This window comes from Octodon degus, unplaced genomic scaffold (genome assembly GCF_000260255.1).
Source record: "Octodon degus isolate 3935 unplaced genomic scaffold, OctDeg1.0 scaffold00129, whole genome shotgun sequence".
Lineage (NCBI taxonomy): Eukaryota > Metazoa > Chordata > Mammalia > Rodentia > Octodontidae > Octodon > Octodon degus.
The window spans coordinates 4,107,400-4,124,903 of record NW_004524705.1 but is presented as its reverse complement, the minus strand read 5'-3'; the positions used below and the strand labels follow the sequence as shown (position 1 = coordinate 4,124,903).

The window sequence follows — 17,504 nt, the reverse complement described above, 5'->3', positions numbered from 1 at the left end:
TTGTAACATAATTTCGATAGTTGAAGACATCCTGTCCACTTCTGTGCCAGAGTGTGACCCGCACTCCTACAGAGGCACAAACAAACCTGGGTGTTTGCTGTGCTCTCTGGAGTTTTTTCGCTATGTACTTTTGACATCCCTGTGCAAACGTATACACTTCCCGACTTTAGCACGACACTTTTGCTTTGCTGTCTGAAGCTATCTCTTCGTTGTTCTTGACATTTCATGGCGCACCAGCGTGCTTGCACGGCTTGCTGGTATCTTAGAGTCACATCATGCGAATAGCTGGATGCTAAAACACATTTCGTTATTTCCTCTCAGTGCCTCCTTCCTGTGCCCTAGAAATTGAAAGACGCGACTATTAGTATCCTCCTCATGCTTATTGCAAATGCAAGCCGTCATGGAACCCAAGAGCTTGTGCTGCAGAGACAGGATCCGAGGGATGTAATTTGGGTGGAAATGGCTTGTTACTTTACTCTCAGACTTGAGGAAATGAGATTTTTTTGATTACTCTAACAAAATCGCCAGCAGCTAAAATTTCATCTCCACTTATCCTAAAGATAAAATTACTCAGCTATTAAATTGGGGGAAAAAAACTTGATAATGAAGGTGCTCTGTGGAGTTGTAAGCTGGTTTAATACAGTTTTCACGTCAGATCATTCCATAGACGATCCACTTTTTTCCATGCTGAATACAAAGGTACTAACAGACATACACCTATTCTATGGTTATTTAATTGGTTATTTGCTTCCATTGAGTCTGACAATATTGTGTAGGGAATTATTTCTTCTTTATTCATTACAAGAAGTCATAGTTTGTATTTTCCCCAGGCAAAGAGATTTATCTGACAGGTGGAATGCTTTGGTGACAGAAATATCTGATGATGTGTGTGGTATTACGGAGATGCCAAGGGACATGATGCTTTGAGTCATTTCCAGTAACTTTGCATGCTTAATAATTGTGCATATGTATATACTTATAAGTTCCATTAAAGAATATTTTGCAAGGGAAGTAGAAGTAGATGTTGTGCTCTTCTTTTATTATTTTTTGACAAGTAAAGGTAGGTAAAACCTGCCTAACCAGTAGCATATGTTTCAGCTGTGGACTTCAGGTACTGAAGACTGGTAGTTGTCTTAATTTTTTTTTTCTTTCGTTGCTAAGACAAAATACCTCAGACCCAAAATGAAGGAAATAAAGGTTTACTTAGCTCACAGTTAGTGGAGGTTTCAGTCCATACTTAGCTGGTTCCAAAGCAGAGTGGCACATGAAGGAAAGCAGCCTTCGTGGTGGTGGGAGTCAGTGAAGAGCACAGGGAGGAGCAGCAGCTGGGGCAGCTAGCTAGCCTCTCTCCCCTCCTTACACCTGCATGCAGATTACCTGCCCCAGTGCATTCACATCCATAATCCCAGCCTTGGATCATGAATTAATCACAAATTCTAGAAACCACCCTATGACTACTTGAGGCCTTGGGGGACACCAACCACAACAGTAGTGAGTGGTGCCCGCCCATAGGTTTCTACCCCATAGTCTTGCTTTGTAACAATAAAGCAACCTGCAAGCTACAATTCACTGAGGACGGACTGCATCTGCGTAGTTTATGCTATGTGATTAATGTAGTTTCTCAATGTACATTTTTCCTTATCTACCAGTGAGTCTGTGAGCTGGCTGTTAGGCCTCTGGAATATCAGGGTGAACCTGACTGTTCTCACACTTTGTGATCCCTGGGAGGCATCTCAAGCTTTTCAAAATAAAACCCTCTGGGCCGGGAGATAGCTCAGTGGCATAAGTGCATGCCTGGCAAGCACAAGGTCCTGAGTTCAATGCCTGATACCAAATTAAAAATAAAATAATAATAATAAAGCTCTCTGGTTTCCACTGTAAGCTACTGTGACTTAATTGACATAAGATGTCATTGACTTCGGGGTTTATAAATTCTTCGCCGTTGTCCTGAAATGTAGCACAACCTGGAAATGAAACTGTTCTGGTCCTGTGAATTTTAGCAAATTCCGCAAAACCTCGTAGCCGGTCAGTAGTGGCGTAGGAATTCAAACCCAAATCCCCCAGCTTCCGAACCCAAAAACTTTGCTTTGAATACATTTTTGTTTTAGGTTCTCTTCAAAGTAAAACTTTTGAAATTGCATTTGTCTTCATGCCCTTAAACAAAATTGCAAGGAAGGCAGTTTTCATGAATTCATACAGTAGGGAATTTGTCAAGACTCAATAAGGTAATTCGCCTGTAAAAATTACTACTGTATTAATTTAAATGCTAGGTTAGTTATTTCCTAAAATATTGTGTGCATTTGTAAATTTTATGATCTGATGAACTCATGAACTTTTGACTTTCTAAGTAGAAAGAGAATGCCTCTCTTTTCCTTTTATCTGTGCCACTGGGGTTAATGGAGCTGGTAAATTTTCAAAGCACTAGAGCACTAATGATATATTGTCATAACCCCCTGTCTGAGCAATTTATAGTTCTCACAGTTAATCTTTTTCTCTATACCCAAAGCCAATTTGGATAAGTGAAAAAAAAAAAAAAAAACTTAAGTTCATCTACCAAGTATTTTCATATTGCTGTGCAGACTAAGCACCTGCTCAGGCAAGCGCAGGGACCAGTGTTCAATCCCCAGCACCCCATGCCATGCCAGCCTCGCACCCAGGTGCACTGAGCCAGCAACCAAGACCTGGCATGGTAGTGCACGCCTATGATCTCAGCGTCAGCGAGGCTGAAAACAGGAGGATCACTATGAGTCTGAGCTGTGTAGTGCGAGACCCTGTACCACACACATAAAAGCAAAAACAAACAAATTAAAAATCACAAATATTTTCATAATAATGTAAATGTTGACCCCTACCTTTGAATTTCTCTATGTATTTTTTATTGATTTTATCTTTCCATAATAAAAAGAATAACTATATCCTGTCATGTCCTTTTATCTATTAAGTTAGAAAATATGGTGCTCAGTAATTTTTATAAATCTCTTTTCAATTTTTATTTATTTGATACAGGGCCATGCTGTGTCATTTAGGCTGGCCCTGTACTCGCTGTGTTGCCCAAGTGGGGCTTGAACTCTGGGTGATCCTCCTGCTTCAGCCTCTGAAGTATTGGGATTACAGCCATGATCCACCATACCTAGCTAAACCTAATTTTAATTGCCTTTAAGTTGTCTAAAAGGAATGCATTTATTGATATGAATTCTAGAATATTTTTCACATATTTTCCTACATAAATAAATGTTTAACCTAGACTCAACAATATACAGTGGTGTAGTTTGTTACTGTATATAATAAAGTGGAAAAGTAGCAGCAGTCAGATTTCCCTTTTCCCTGGGCTGCTCCATATTCATTACATTATAACACAGATCTGGCCAGCATCTCTGTTGAATGAAAGATAATGTATGAAAAGCTGGCTTAGTTTCTACAGATTCATAATAAAATAGTCACTGTGAAATTCCCCTTGAATGTTCTTTCTATAAAATTGGTAAAACACGCTTTGTTTTATTAGTTTTACATTTGCTATGTTCAAACTTGTAGGTTTAATTATTGCTTTCAGGACTACCAAAGTCGTTGGAACTATACTATGAAAAGCCTTGTGTCCCTTCTCTCTGTAGAAAGGTTTAAGTTGTAAGTGCGTATTACCAAGAATCCTGCTTCTGCCGTGGATCTGTACTGCGAAGACAGGCAAATGTATGTAAGAAAGAAGAAAGCGCACAGAACAGCTAAAGTTGTGACCTTGAAGGGTGCAGCACACTTAGAACCAATTTTTCACTGCCCTAACCAAGCTCCCATTTCCCTCTAATTGTCAGTATTACCTGTTCATTTTCTAAGTCAGACATGCCCTAGCGTTTTAAGGGGAAGCCCAGTGCAGGTGCCTCCGGGATCCAGCGCGGGTCTGCAGCGCACCTGCGCCTCCGCGGCCCCTCTTGGGCGTCGCTCCCACGCCTTTCCCAAGCGTTCCACGCGTAGCAGGTGCGCCCCATCCTGCACCTAGCCATCTGTGAGGGCCTCCTGCTCACCTCCTGATTTCTTTCCAGCCCTGGAGCAGTAAGCCTCCCTTCTTGACCTGAGAGAACTAGAAGTTGGTTTGGGGATGATGATTTATCATATAAATACTGATAAAATTAGGACCAAATGTACAAATATTATTTGCTTCCTAACAAAGTATGAGTGGCAATACCTGTGCTGCTGACTGAGTACGTGTTAGCAAGAGAAATCTGAGGATGTAAATAACAGGAAAGCACTAAGATGTGTTATTTGCAGAGCACCGTGATGTTCCCTTTCAGTACAGGCCGAGCTCCCTTCGTGGCCTCTTTCCTTGGTGCTTTGCCCCCATCAGCTCTTCCCTAGGCCGACGTATGTGTTGTCACACAGAAGACAGAGGCGTACATGCTCCAGTCTGTGAATGTAGTTATGTTCATAGCAGGTAGAAGGCTGGTTTAAGTGGAATCCTGGGCACTAGGTACTAAGACATTGCCTGTGTGCGGAAGTCCAGTTAGAGCTTGCAAAGTCCTGTGACCTCCAGGGCCGTGGAAATGCACTGCACACCGGCTACGCTACACTGGCATGTTGTCTGGGAAACGCTACTCCCTGTGATTTGGTGACAAACCCTTCAGGCGCTGTTGGCATTGGCACGCTGCATCAGTAAGAATTTCAGTTTTTCAGAACAAGACTCTGTAGCTCCTTCCACTGAAGTAACACTGTATTCTGTGTCATCGTGCTCATAATTCAGCTTGGGGAAATATGAGTGGATAATTTCCTATTATAATTTAGCTTATTCATAAGTTTAGCATCTTCCTAAATTCAAACCCATTAATTTAAACTGATAGTATATCATAATTGGCTTGAGATAACACTGTATGAAGAAAAAAGCATAACTGCCTTTTACAGAAAAGTAGCTGATGGCTGATAATTAAATCTATAACATTATGAATGGTTTTTTTACTCCAAGCATACTATTCTATCTTCAAAAGCTGATTTGTACGTGTGTGTGTGTGTGTGTGTGTGTGTGTGTGTGTTTAAGTATTCTAACACCTAAAGAAAGCATTTTTAATTTTAATATCTACCCAGTATAATGAATCTTTGGAGAGATAATCTCTGTATTCAAAAGATGAATTCAGTTTCAGATATGCTGAAAAGCTGTGATTGGTTTTCACTGACCTTCCTCCACAATCCTGAAAACTCCTAGTTTCTAAGGCACTGCACTAAGTGCTTTGGAATCTTATACAATGTAAAGGTGTTTTTTCCACATTTAAGATGCACAAATAGTGTTTCCTGTTATTTAATTCAGGTCCCTTCTGAACTTCCACTGTAAAAAATAATGGGACACTCTTCCTAATAGGAGAAGATACATGCTTTTGTGGCCACGTATCACGTAGTCAGAACCATCAAGAATATTAGCATTTGTCTGCAACAAACCACCAGTGTGATAAAGAAAGAGCGTTCTTGTCTAGCATGGACAGATTTTTTTTTTTAATGTGCAATCCAAATAAGCTTAGCTCATTTTTCAAAGTGATCTTGACCCTTTTTAAATCACTGGTCTCCCTATGAGAAGTTGCTTGGACTATGGGTGAAATTTGTATCGTGGAAAAAAAGAAGCAGCCTTGGAGCATGGAGGGAAAGCAGCTTCACAAATGGGACTCTGAATGTCAGTTATTTGAGGAAGCCATTCCTGAGCTGGAACCCGGAAGCACCCGTGTCCACGCGCTCGCGCGTCTCTGGCCCACCTCCCACAGCCGAACCAGAGGGCTCAGGTTCCTTTCCACCCTTTCTTTCATGTCTGTCTTCACTCCATCCTTTCTCGTCTTTATTCTGACATGAGCAAATGATAGCTTGCGAAGACTCAGATCCAGCGCAGGGAGCTTAGGTGACAAAACTCACTAGAAAAAAAAAATAATAAAAAATAAAATTGGCTCCTTTAAGTCTCAGACTATAGAGTAAGAAACAATAGCCTTGATTCCTCTCTCACCAATTTGAAGTCTGATCTCAAGACAACAAATCTAAAACAAAGCATACCAGTAAGGACCAGGCTGCAGTCCCAGGGCCAGCAGAAGGGGCTGCAATCAGCATTAATTTCTGCAGGTGTGGTGGTCCTGCCACCACCCCACTCTGCCTGTGCGCAGCAGTTACCATGCTGTGAAGCACAGTGGAGAACCAGCTCTTGCAGGGGGCTGAGCACACATGAAAGGGAGTGCCTGAGACGGGCAAAGGAGAGCTGTCGCACGTGGTGTTGACTCACAGTCCTTTCCTTCCAAAGCTGTCTGGGTACTGAGAGGGAGCAAAAGAAGGCAGTGCATTCCTGTTGCAGAGTCAGCCAAGCATCCTGAGTGGTGGAAAGGCTTACTCGGCACACTTAGGAGCACAATGTGAGACATCCTGAGGCAACGCTGAGGTGTCAGCTGCGAGATCAATAAAACGCAGGCATAGTTCCTTGCCACACTCCAGAGAATGAATGTGCACAGTGAGAAAGACTGTCTTCCGAAGCTGCTCTGCTGCAGCCACAGCCACCCTGGGCCGGGCACCTGAGACTTGGCCCCAGCTGTGCGCTTCTCCACTGCCAGGTGACATCGCTCCGCTGCTCCGAATGAGGCTGAACAGCAGGGTTGGGCCAGAGGCATCTCCCGTCTGCTCAGGCCACTGGGACGGTGCAGTTATTTGAATCAACTACGCAAAAGGAACCTAAAGGCCCCCAGGGGTCGATGTCCAGTGGGTTCATCAATTTACTGTCACACCTGACAAAAGCAAGCACAGCACTAACGGTGCAGGAGCACGCTGTCCATGCCAGCAGGTGCGAAACACCGCTCCCCACTACTGTATTCTGTTACTGCTTCACACTGAACAGTGTGGCGATACTCCAGGTGACATTGTGCATGCGAGAGGGTGGCCAGGACTGGGGACTCGCCCTGTGTCACGCTGCTTTGCGTGAGTCTACAAGGCTCACCCTCTTGGTTCAGTACAGAAGCAATTTCGAAAGAAAGCTGTGTGTCTGCACTCTTGAGAGGCTAGGGAAGTTGAGGCTCTCTGGCAGGTGCGAGGAGGAAGGTAACGCGGCCCGTTCCGGGGGCTCGTTGTCTTTTGGGACACTGGATGTGCACACACAATCCATGAGAATTAGTTGTGCATGAGGAGCGCACTCCTGCAGCTTGGGCTTAGAGAGTGTTCACTTTCAGCCCTGAGCCTGCAGACTGGCCAGTGTCTAATTACTGCGAGAGCTGTAATTTGACTTCCGAAACGTGCCTGGCTCTTCCCCTTCACCCTCTTTCATGCCGACATGCTTTTCCACCTGGAAAGTCCCTGTTACTTGGCTGTAATTTTGTCCCTCTTTGAGCAAGATGCAGCGTGAATGATCTATATTAACTGAAGCTGCAGCCCTGGTTGGAAGCCTCTGGATCGAGTCCTCTCAGCAAGCTCCTCAGCCAGATGCGAGTTCTCCTTCTCCACTCAGCTCCCCACACACCCGTCCCGGTGTAGGCGCTGAGCCCCACTCTAGCGCTCTTCTCTTACTGCCCTGCTTCCTGCTGGTACCCGTGCTCACCTCCTCCCGTGCTACCCTGGCTCGGGTTCTCTTACAGGATTCTTGCCCTGAACTCCCGGCAAGGTGATGACTGCCTTGCTGCCCTCCCCTTGCCTCCGGTGCATGATGTATCCTAGCATCTGCCACATCACATGGAAATGTTTGCGTGTCTACATCGTGTCCCCACTTAACTGATGCTCTTTGGAGAAATCAGTAGTGTAAGCTTAGAGAGCTTGGCAGTTGCTGCTTCCCATCCAAAATCCGAATGCCGCATCTCAGAATGACCGCCTCTCCTGACCTGCCACGTGCGCTTGATTCATCCTGGGTCTCCTCCCACACAACACGAACCACTTTGTGGTATTTCCTCACTTATTTTTACATGTTTTTTCAGAGTTGGTGTCCTCATTAAACTACAAACTCCTTGAGAACAGAGACATTTTCTTCATTGTTCATCTTTTTTATCACTATTGTCTATAAAGGAGCTTAATAAATAGCAAATGTCCAATAAATTTATAGTTTTAAAATTGAATTCAACTAATGAAGGATGGGTTCAGAAAAGCAACAAGACTTTCATTAGCCTACCCATGGCAGCGTCCCTACGTGGGCCAGGGGTTGTCCCGGGATCACTGAGCCACCTCAGTGGAGCCGGTCCCCGCGGGCCTCCGCGACGACCACCGTCCACTCTTTCAGTGCATCCTAATGTCTCTTGCTGCGGCACACTGTGAATGCCGCTAGTGACTTCCCCTCATTCCCGCATGTTAATTCCCTCCACAGGAAAGGAGATGTCCCCAAACAATGAAACGGCAGAAGAAAATATCACGATCAACCTTTAAAGAATCATTGAACACTAGATTACAGATTCATATTTTAGAGGATTAACTTCTCTCCTCTTAAGCTTGAGCTTTTGCTTTCCTCATCCTTCCTCTCCCCTTCTCCCCATCAGTTTTCCTTTTCTTTCCTTTTGAAGAGTTTCTTCCCCATTTATAATATCTATTATACAATTTGGATCGTATTTACTTTTAGCTTCTCACAGTGCAAAAATAATACTCTTCATACATGTGGGTCTGAATTGTTTCACTTGTGAGTACAGTCTCAAGTTCTACCCATTTACTTATAAAAGTCTGATGTGTACCAACATTTATGGTTGAGTAGTATTACATTATAGTAGAAAAAAATACCGTTTTTATCCATTTCTCAGTTGATGGGCATTTGAGTTTTTAAGATTTAGCTCTCACAAATTGTGCTGCTATAAAAATAGGAACACATGTATTGCTGTTATGTAATGTTTTTGGAAAATACACAGAAAGGGAATCGCTGGGTTGAATTGGACCTCTAATCCTAGGTTTTTGAGGAATCCACACAGATTTCCACAGTGCTTGCCCCAATCTACCCTCTCACCAACAGTGCAGAAGGGTTCCTTTCTTCTCACAGCCCTGCCAGCATTTGTTATTGGTAGCCTTCTTCATGTTAGCCAATCTTTCTGGGTGAGATGGAATTTCAGTGTTGTTTTAATTTTCATCTCTGAAAACTGTTACACAGATTTAATGCAGTCCTAATCAAAATACCATTAATATACCTCACAGAACTGGAGAAAACATACCAAAACTCATGTGAAAACTGAAGAAACCTGGAGTAGCCAAAGCAGTCGTGGGCAACGAAAGCAAGTCAGAGGACATCACAGTCCCTGACCTAAAATTGTACTACAAAACTACTGTGATGAAATCAGCGTGGTACTGGAAAAAGGAAAAAAAAAAAAAGAAACAGATCTGCAGATCAGTGAAACAGAGTACAAAATGCAAACACAACTCCAAATACATTCAGCTCATATACTCACTTGAAGAAAGATAGGGTCTTTAATAGATAGTTCTGGAAAATCTAGCTTCCCACAAGCCATTAAATAAAACTAGACCCATTTCTATCACCATTCAATAGGAAAAATTCAAAATGGATGAAAGATCTAAATATTAAAACAGAAACACTAAATCTGCTGGAAGAGAAATTCGATAGAAATCTGGAAGACATATGTATAGGAAGAGACTGCATGAACAGAACACATACCACATGGGAAATACTGCCAAGAATCAAATGGAATCTTTCCCTATAAAAACAAATTTAAAAATAAAATAAAATAAAATTAGAACTAGTTGTCCCTCACAGGACTTATATCTAAAACATACAAGAATTGAAAAAAAAATTAGGCACCCAAAATTTAAAAACTCAAACCCAAAATGGGCTTTTGAAATGAGTACAGACTTCCCAGATAAAGAAATACAAATGGCAAGTAAATAAGTAACAGCTTCAGCCTAAAAGGTTGTTTTGAAACTTATGTCTGAAAACTCATGGGAGTATGCTTTTCAAACTCTAATACACTCTTCTAATATCATACCCACAGATTATTACTTCATCTCTCTTCCCTCATTATTGACAGTGATGGCAATTTATATCTCAATATTACCTTCCTTTTTAAGTGTCTTGTTAATGACATTCGGTTGCTTAATCTTGGGTGTGCAATCATTTGCATTCCGAATTCAAGTCCTCATTAGTTCTGTCACAGTTTCATCTCATGGACCTTGGCCAAATGAGCAGTGCAGGCAGAAGGAAACTGGAATTTGCAGCACTTATTACGATGATCCATGTGTGGGCCATGTGATTCGTTGGAAAAGGATGCTGTTCTCACAGTTTTGCAGTTTGAAATGAACATAAGCCTTGAACTTCTTCATTGGTTTACAAAAAGGAGCCTCGGCACTCACCTTCAGCATATAGTCACTGAGCTGGCCCGATGTACAAAGCACTGTGTGACTGCAGGCAGCTCCCGAAAGCTAAAGGATGCTGTCACTGCGCCTGACATTCTCCGCAGAGGAGCTTGTGGTGAATTGCAGAGCCATGCTTGTCAACTCTAGATAATTTATTGTTGTGGAGTTTATTGGATTAGATGTTATTATCATCCTGTGTGTTTTTTCTGTTGGGAATTAAACCCAGTGTCTTCACATGGCCTGCATCCCCAGCCCATACTTTATACTTTGAGACAGGGTCTCTGATTTGCAGTGCTCCTGTGTAGGCCTTCCTGTATGCCAGAATTTCAGCGATGCTCCACCACTCCTAGCTTTATGACCCCAGTTTTTAAAAGACCTCTAGCACCTAGCTGTAGCACAGTGACAATAGATTTTTAAAACCAATCGCTGCTGTGTGGTTTATGTGATCCAGCAGCAGCTCATGGACAATGTATTGGCCGTTGTTAGAGCTCATAAAGTTTGGTTGGCTAAAAGTGCCAACAAAATAGATTGGGTGAGTAGAGTAGTCTGAGGTCTGGTCTGTCTTTCTAAATGTTGTGAAAGCGGTCATGATGTCCAGTGCAGTATAAGGTCTGCAGATGCACTCTGCTAAGTGGCCCTGGGTTCCTCCTGAGGCCGTCACACAGTTCAGTTGATGATGCCAGGCTCTGTGGCTCTGCCAGACCAGCTGATAGCCTTCCATAACGGTTTGCACTAAAAGACCTCAGCACCTGCATACCGTTCTGCCCAACCAATGCAGAGCGTGAGTCCCCGGGACACTGCTCTTAGTGCTGTCCCCCCAAGCCAGAACCTGGAGTTCTTCAGATCAGACCTAGTGACATCATGAAAGTATCTTATTATTTTAATAAGCTTGTACGAATATTACAGTTCTATATAAGAAGTGACACAAGAAAAGATCAACATGTTTCCTAATATTAAGGGTTTTCGAATGTGAAAATAAGATAATTATCTGTAGTTCCTAATATTGAAATTCTAAAAATGAATAAATTCTTTAATTTAGTGACTTCAAAATGGTATCAAGTATTTGCATGAAGTGGAACAGTCCTAATTACGGGGTCCTTATTATCTGGATTTAATATATCCAGTGAGTGTTTTACTTGTCATTTGCAAAGATGAAATTTTACTATGTTAATATCATCTTCACTAATACCATCTGATTAAAATTATTACTTATCCACATATTTCCATCCTCTTTATAAAAAAAGTTTCAAGGTTTTACAGCCATTAATTCAATGGCAGTACTATGCCTATCGCCTCTTACTGTTTTAATATAGAATACAAAGAAAAGCACATTTATGGCAATGAAAATCCAATTAACAATGTCTCCTAACTTTTAAAAATATTATAATCTTCCTTTCAGCCCTGACCTGAGCACAATATTTAATTACTGACAACATGTTAGACTACATAAAGAAGTAAACTTTGAATTGTGTTTGGTGGCAACAGCTGGTCAAGTTGACTTTTATGTACTGTCATTTAATAGTGACGATATCTCCTTTTACATATTTTCAGGAATTTTGATGGTATATTCTAGTAGATGTTATAACTGCATTATCATATTAATTATCCAAACTTATATTGATATTAACTTAAATATACTGTGCAAAATGTTAAATATTACTCTATTTGTTGTCAATCTATGTTGACAAAAATGTGGATATTATGTATGACATGTTAAGATAATTCAGAAAATTAGGTGTGGATTTATTATATCAGAATCCTACTTATTTTACATTTTCAAAGCTGAAATTAAATTTGATGAAATTTTATTAAATTGGTAAGGATTCAAATATATGTTGTATATAACTAAATATTTCATGTACATATATGTTTTAGATATTAACTCCATTAATTAAATCCATTTTTAATTTTAAGAACTGACCGTGTTTAATATCAGAGGACATATTATTTGAGCCTTTTGGCTTTAATCTTCATATTTTAAGTTTTTAATTATGAAATTATGTTAGTTTTCTAAGTCACAAATTCATAGAATAATAAAAGGAAGATAAGATGCAAGTGCAGGACCTTTAAGTGGAGAGTTGCGCGTTTCAAAATCAGAAATTACAAAGAAAAATTTTGTAATCCCGCCTAGCTGAATATATTGCCTTGTGTAATAAAGTCACCATTATAACTCTGCTCATAAAAATAATGTATCTGCCTATTTTCTATAAAGGTACTTAGTATTTTAATATGTTGGCAGATTTGTATATAGTCACTTTTGTCAAAATGCAACTCCTGTGGCTATAGAATTAAATTAAAAAGCTTGATAGTGAAAAATGTTGTGAGTGGAAAAATGATTTCGCTTCAAAATTCAGATGCACACAAATAAAAAGTATTGCATCAGCAAATGTTCATAAGGCTGTGGCATACGATTGATGAGGGGCCGTTGTCTCTGCAGATGTAATAGGAGACGACCCTTCCAATGTGTTACCTGTGTAACTGAGATTGACCCTCTGAGAGCAGCGTTGACAGGAGCAGCTAACGGGTGACCAGTGCCAGAAGTAGAGTCATGATATGGAAGGGCCACAGCGGTTCTTGGGCCTCTTTGAAGGCAGAGGAAGCAGAGGATGCTGTGCGGAGCTGCCATCGTTTCCTTACTGTAGTGATGAACACCAGATCTAGGGATGGGGTGAGGCCCACAAGGTGCAAACTGGGTCTAGTCAAAAGATTTTAGAAACAGTTTACGTCACATTTTGCCTGTGGTATTTCTAATCTGTTTGCATTTTTTCCTGACTTGTCCCCAGAATGTTCAGGCCCATTGGGAATTGAAGGGGGAATCATATCAAATCAGCAAATCACAGCATCCTCTACCCACCGAGCCCTATTTGGTCTCCAGAAGTGGTACCCCTACTACGCGCGTCTCAACAAGAAGGGGCTTATCAATGCCTGGACAGCCGCAGAGAATGACAGATGGCCGTGGATTCAGGTATGTGTGGGACCCCAAAGCCAAAGAAGAAGTCACTGTGGCTCTTGCCCATGGTCCCAGAATGGATAATTTAATAAAGGGTTCAATTTGGCTGTAAACCAAAAATGTGAAGAACAAACGAAATCTTTTGGCAAGTGTTTCGGATGCATTAAAATGATAAAATTCTTGAGCTGTGTAAACACTTTCAGGATATATCAAAGAAAGTCTGTCTCATACACATCGTCTTAATTTCCAACATGTTAATTCAGACCGCAACTTAATATACTACAAGAAAAAAGTTTACAGCTATCCCTCCTCTGTCTTTGAGATGTGGCTTTGTGTGTCGAAAACTCTAGATGTAGAATGGATATAACACTGCCTGAAATGTTACCAGCATGTTCTTTCAGTGAGGTGTTTTGATTCATAGTGTCATGTTCAATATTCCCATCAGCCAGCTAGTTTTTAATAAACAATACAACAACCTGAGATTGGAAATAGTTCCCAGTGATTACACACAGAGTGGTAATGTGAAAATCAGGTAGTCTGTTAGATGAAGTGCAGCCGGAAACTAGAAGCTGGGGAACAGAAAGATGTCCCAAGTGGTTTCTGGGCAGGAGTGTACCTCTGCTGGGGCTCTGGCATCTGAATAGGTACATGGATGTATCCTCAAAGAAAGGCACGTGTATGCGCTCCCCTAAGGAGGAAGAAGAAATTATCCTGAGAGTGTTGCCTGCGGAAGCTAGCTTCCGAGGGTGGCCTTGAAGACAGCTTGCAATGGACAATAAACGCCAGTGGAACAGCATGACCAAAGGTGGGACGGCTGAATATGGCAAGAATCCTGTAGCAAGTCATGACGAGGAAACACTGCCAAAGGGATGCACTAGTTTGCTGTGCCACAGGGTCCCAGCAAAAGGTTCTGGCCTTTTTCCAGGGAGTTGGGAGCTGCTACCCAGAACTTCGCTTAGCTTGGGTGACTAGTCTGTTCCCTCTACCTACTGTGAGTCAAAGAAACGTGGAAATCTGATGTATTATTATTATGTGGAATAATACATTTATTATTAAATGCAATGTATAAACGTTGCTTTACTGGCATTGAAAAGAAAGGAAAATGGATTTGTAGCCAAGTAACAAGACTTTCATATGTTGGCAACAGGGCTGAAATCTTTAAATGCTTCCTCTGTTGAGGAAATCTTACGTATCTCACACAGATTTATTTTATCTAAGTAGCAGTGTGTGGAGGACCAACATTCTTGGTTTGTTTTATGAATTTATGTTTGAATGCCTTTATGGAAATTGCCTCAAAGTATACAACTTCTTTATTTGTAGCCATATGTGCAAAAAGAATTTCAAAATGTAGAATGACACATCCATACAGTATTGATTAGAGATAAATGAAGACTCAATTAATTTTAAAGTAGATACAAAATAAAAGAAACTGTGTATATTATTCATTCTAGAGATGTTTCTAGCCATTGTAGTTGGCTACTGTATTCTGAAATGCAATTGTGAAATTGCAGTCCTGGGAAAACTTTAAAAAGCTAATATTTAATGTTTTGATATTTTACTTTGTTTGCCTAAGTTTATTGCCTACTTTATACAATGTGTCATTTTTCCTTTTAAAGTACGGACTTAAAATTCTCCTTTCCCAGTCGTAATGGGAAGAAATAAATTCATGGAGTAGGAGAGCAGTCATCTGCAAGAAACTGAGATTAAGTACAGCTCTGTGTGTCTCTAAGCAGAACCACCGAAAGCTACTTCTGCGGCCACTGGGCTGGCGGCCACAGGGCTGGCGACCACGGCGGTCATGACGGCCATGGAGATTTGCCTTTTTCTGAAAGGGATAATGAACTGCTGTAGAAAAACAACAGAAGTCAATCTAAAAGCTTTATATTAGAAGAATGAGTGAAAACACTAAGATTCATCACTGTCACTCAACACTCAGTGCTTATGTTCAAGATATGCAGATACATTATTATTTAGTAGTATCTTCTATTTAGGCAGACCCGGGATTGTGGTTCAATCCCGGTGTGGTGTGCCGTGCCGGCCCCGCCTCCAGGGCGTGCTGAGACAGTGACTGACACTGGGCGTGGTGACACGCACTTGTAATCCCAGAACTTGGGAGACTGAAAACAGGAGGATCACTGAGTCCGATCTGGGTAGTAACACCCTGTAGACCCTGTACTAAATACATTAAAAAAATAAATAAAAATGCTATTTTATTTTTCTATGCTATTTCCAGAAAGGGAAATTTAAAAGCTTTTTTACAGAAAAGTCATATTTAAGAAACTTGGAGAAGACTAATCCCACACGAATCCCCTCCCTGCAGCGCTTGCCCTCCTTCCGATCTGTGAGGGGCCAGTTCCCCTGCCGCCTGTTAGCTGTCTTTTATTTTGCTCTGTTTATAATTTGGGTTTCTCATATGAAAGAACCCAAGCGTAATCTTTTATTTATACTCAGTCCTTTAAATAAAGCATTCGAGCACTTTGCTTAAACCACATATAATGAGCATAGTATTCCCCTAATCTTTCAGGTGTATAACACACACGCACTAATTAGTATTCAATTTAATTTTCTTCCTTGTCTTGATGAAATGAAAATTGAAAATGCCATTTTAAATTTATTTGCTCAGCAGGCAATTATTGATAGTAGCTCTGTGCTTGTAATTGGTTCTGGCTTTAGAGGGTCAGTACAGAAAATGCAGTTAAACGAGAACTCTTTTTTTTTTTTTTTTTTTTTTCCTTTTCAAGACATTTCTGCCCCTTATTTCTTTACTTAGTTTGTTTTTTATTAACTATTAAATAACACCATGTTAAGCATTTCCTTGGCACCTTAGAAAATAGATTTCTAGTGCTTGCGGCGTTATGCGTTACAAGCAGCAATGTCATCACTATAGAAGGATGTCTTCCATTATCGCGTGCAAAGATAAAAAAATAAAATTTAAAAAAAGCTTATTTAAAATGTCCAGACGCGTTTCTCACTGGGCGATGTTCAGGTCTGTTTCCCTGTTGCCCCGTCCCGAGGTGTGATTAGGCTCAGGGGCTGAGCGTGCAGTCCGTGGCCAGCCCCGGCGGAAAGCGCGCCCTCCAGCCGCGTGAGCCCGGTCACTCGCCGCCTGCTGTCCACCTCGGCGCGCAGCTTGGACGTCGGGGAGGCCCCCTCGGGAGTCCAGCGTCCAGGCGCCCAGCGCCACCCGGGAGTCCCTCGGTCCCCTCACGCTGATAACCAAGATGAATGGGCCCAGAGGGATCTGCCGAGACGACTGTCTCTCGCTTACTCATAAGAATGCTTATTTTTATTTTCTATCTCAGTGTATATTTTCTTCAGTAATAGCATATGGTAAACCTTGCATTCTTTTATAATTTCTAAAATAATGTGTATTACAATTGTCATCTGAGGGCTCCCTGGAGGCCCTACCTATTAGGAAGGTGGCTGGGTCAGGAGGGTCTCCCGACTGGTGGACTGGTGACTGCGCCCTGATGTGCTGCCCGACGGGGTCTTGCTGGGGGTGGCCTGGCGCGGGCGGCCTGAAGGCGCGACTCCGCCGCTGGCTCCTGCCGTCCGCCTCTTCCCGGGTGGCAAGCGGTGAGCTGCTGTCCTGCAGCCCGGCCCGGCCTTCCTCGGCGACGGAGCCTCTGAAACGGTGGCCGAGCGAAGCTCTTCTTCAAGTGAGCAGCCTCCGATCTTACATCCAGCCGCGTGGTGCTCTGCAAACACTTGCTCATCGGCTTGAGGAATTAAGATCAGTGCATCCTGGGTGACAGGGACAAAATGAGGCAAAACACTCTCGCCTGGTGACTTGGGCACCCTGCTGCTGGACTCCAGGTAGGGATGATTGCGTGGGGTGGAGAGAGGTGAAGGAAACCTGAAAGAAAACTCTAAAAGCGACGGGGGACATGGTATGTCCGCGAACTCGGGGAGACACGTCTGAGATGTGGGTCTTAATGAGAAGCGCGTCCGGCTTTAGCAGCAGTTCTTAGTACCGCGCATGAAGTATGGAGCATCGTATTCCTCAGTGACGCTCAGATTCTTCTTTTTTATATTTCAGATATATAAAAGCAAAATTACCTGACTTACTCATTTATGGAATGCAACTGTAAATACAGAATAACTTACTAGAGCCATAAGAAAAATAATGCAAGCAGAAATTATGTCACTGATTTCTCTAGTACAAGTTTCACATGAATGTTTAAAAAACAGTTTAACTGTGAGGTTGAAGATACACAAAAAATATATTTTAGGCTGTAACTTTAACACAACTTTTAGCACTTTTAAACTCTCAGAAGATAAATACACTTAACCA

At 41.9% G+C, this 17,504-nt stretch overlaps 1 protein-coding gene across 2 annotated transcripts in view; it reads left to right on the top strand.

Moving 5' to 3' along the window:
- Edil3 (EGF like repeats and discoidin domains 3) overlaps positions 1-17,504 on the top strand; it is a 468,998-nt gene that overhangs the window by 290,105 nt on the left and 161,389 nt on the right. For both annotated transcript variants that reach the window (XM_023700990.1, XM_023700989.1), the window contains one exon: positions 13,044-13,225. In XM_023700990.1, the coding sequence (XP_023556758.1) occupies positions 13,044-13,225 (182 nt within the window). The remainder of the gene's footprint in view (positions 1-13,043; positions 13,226-17,504) is intronic.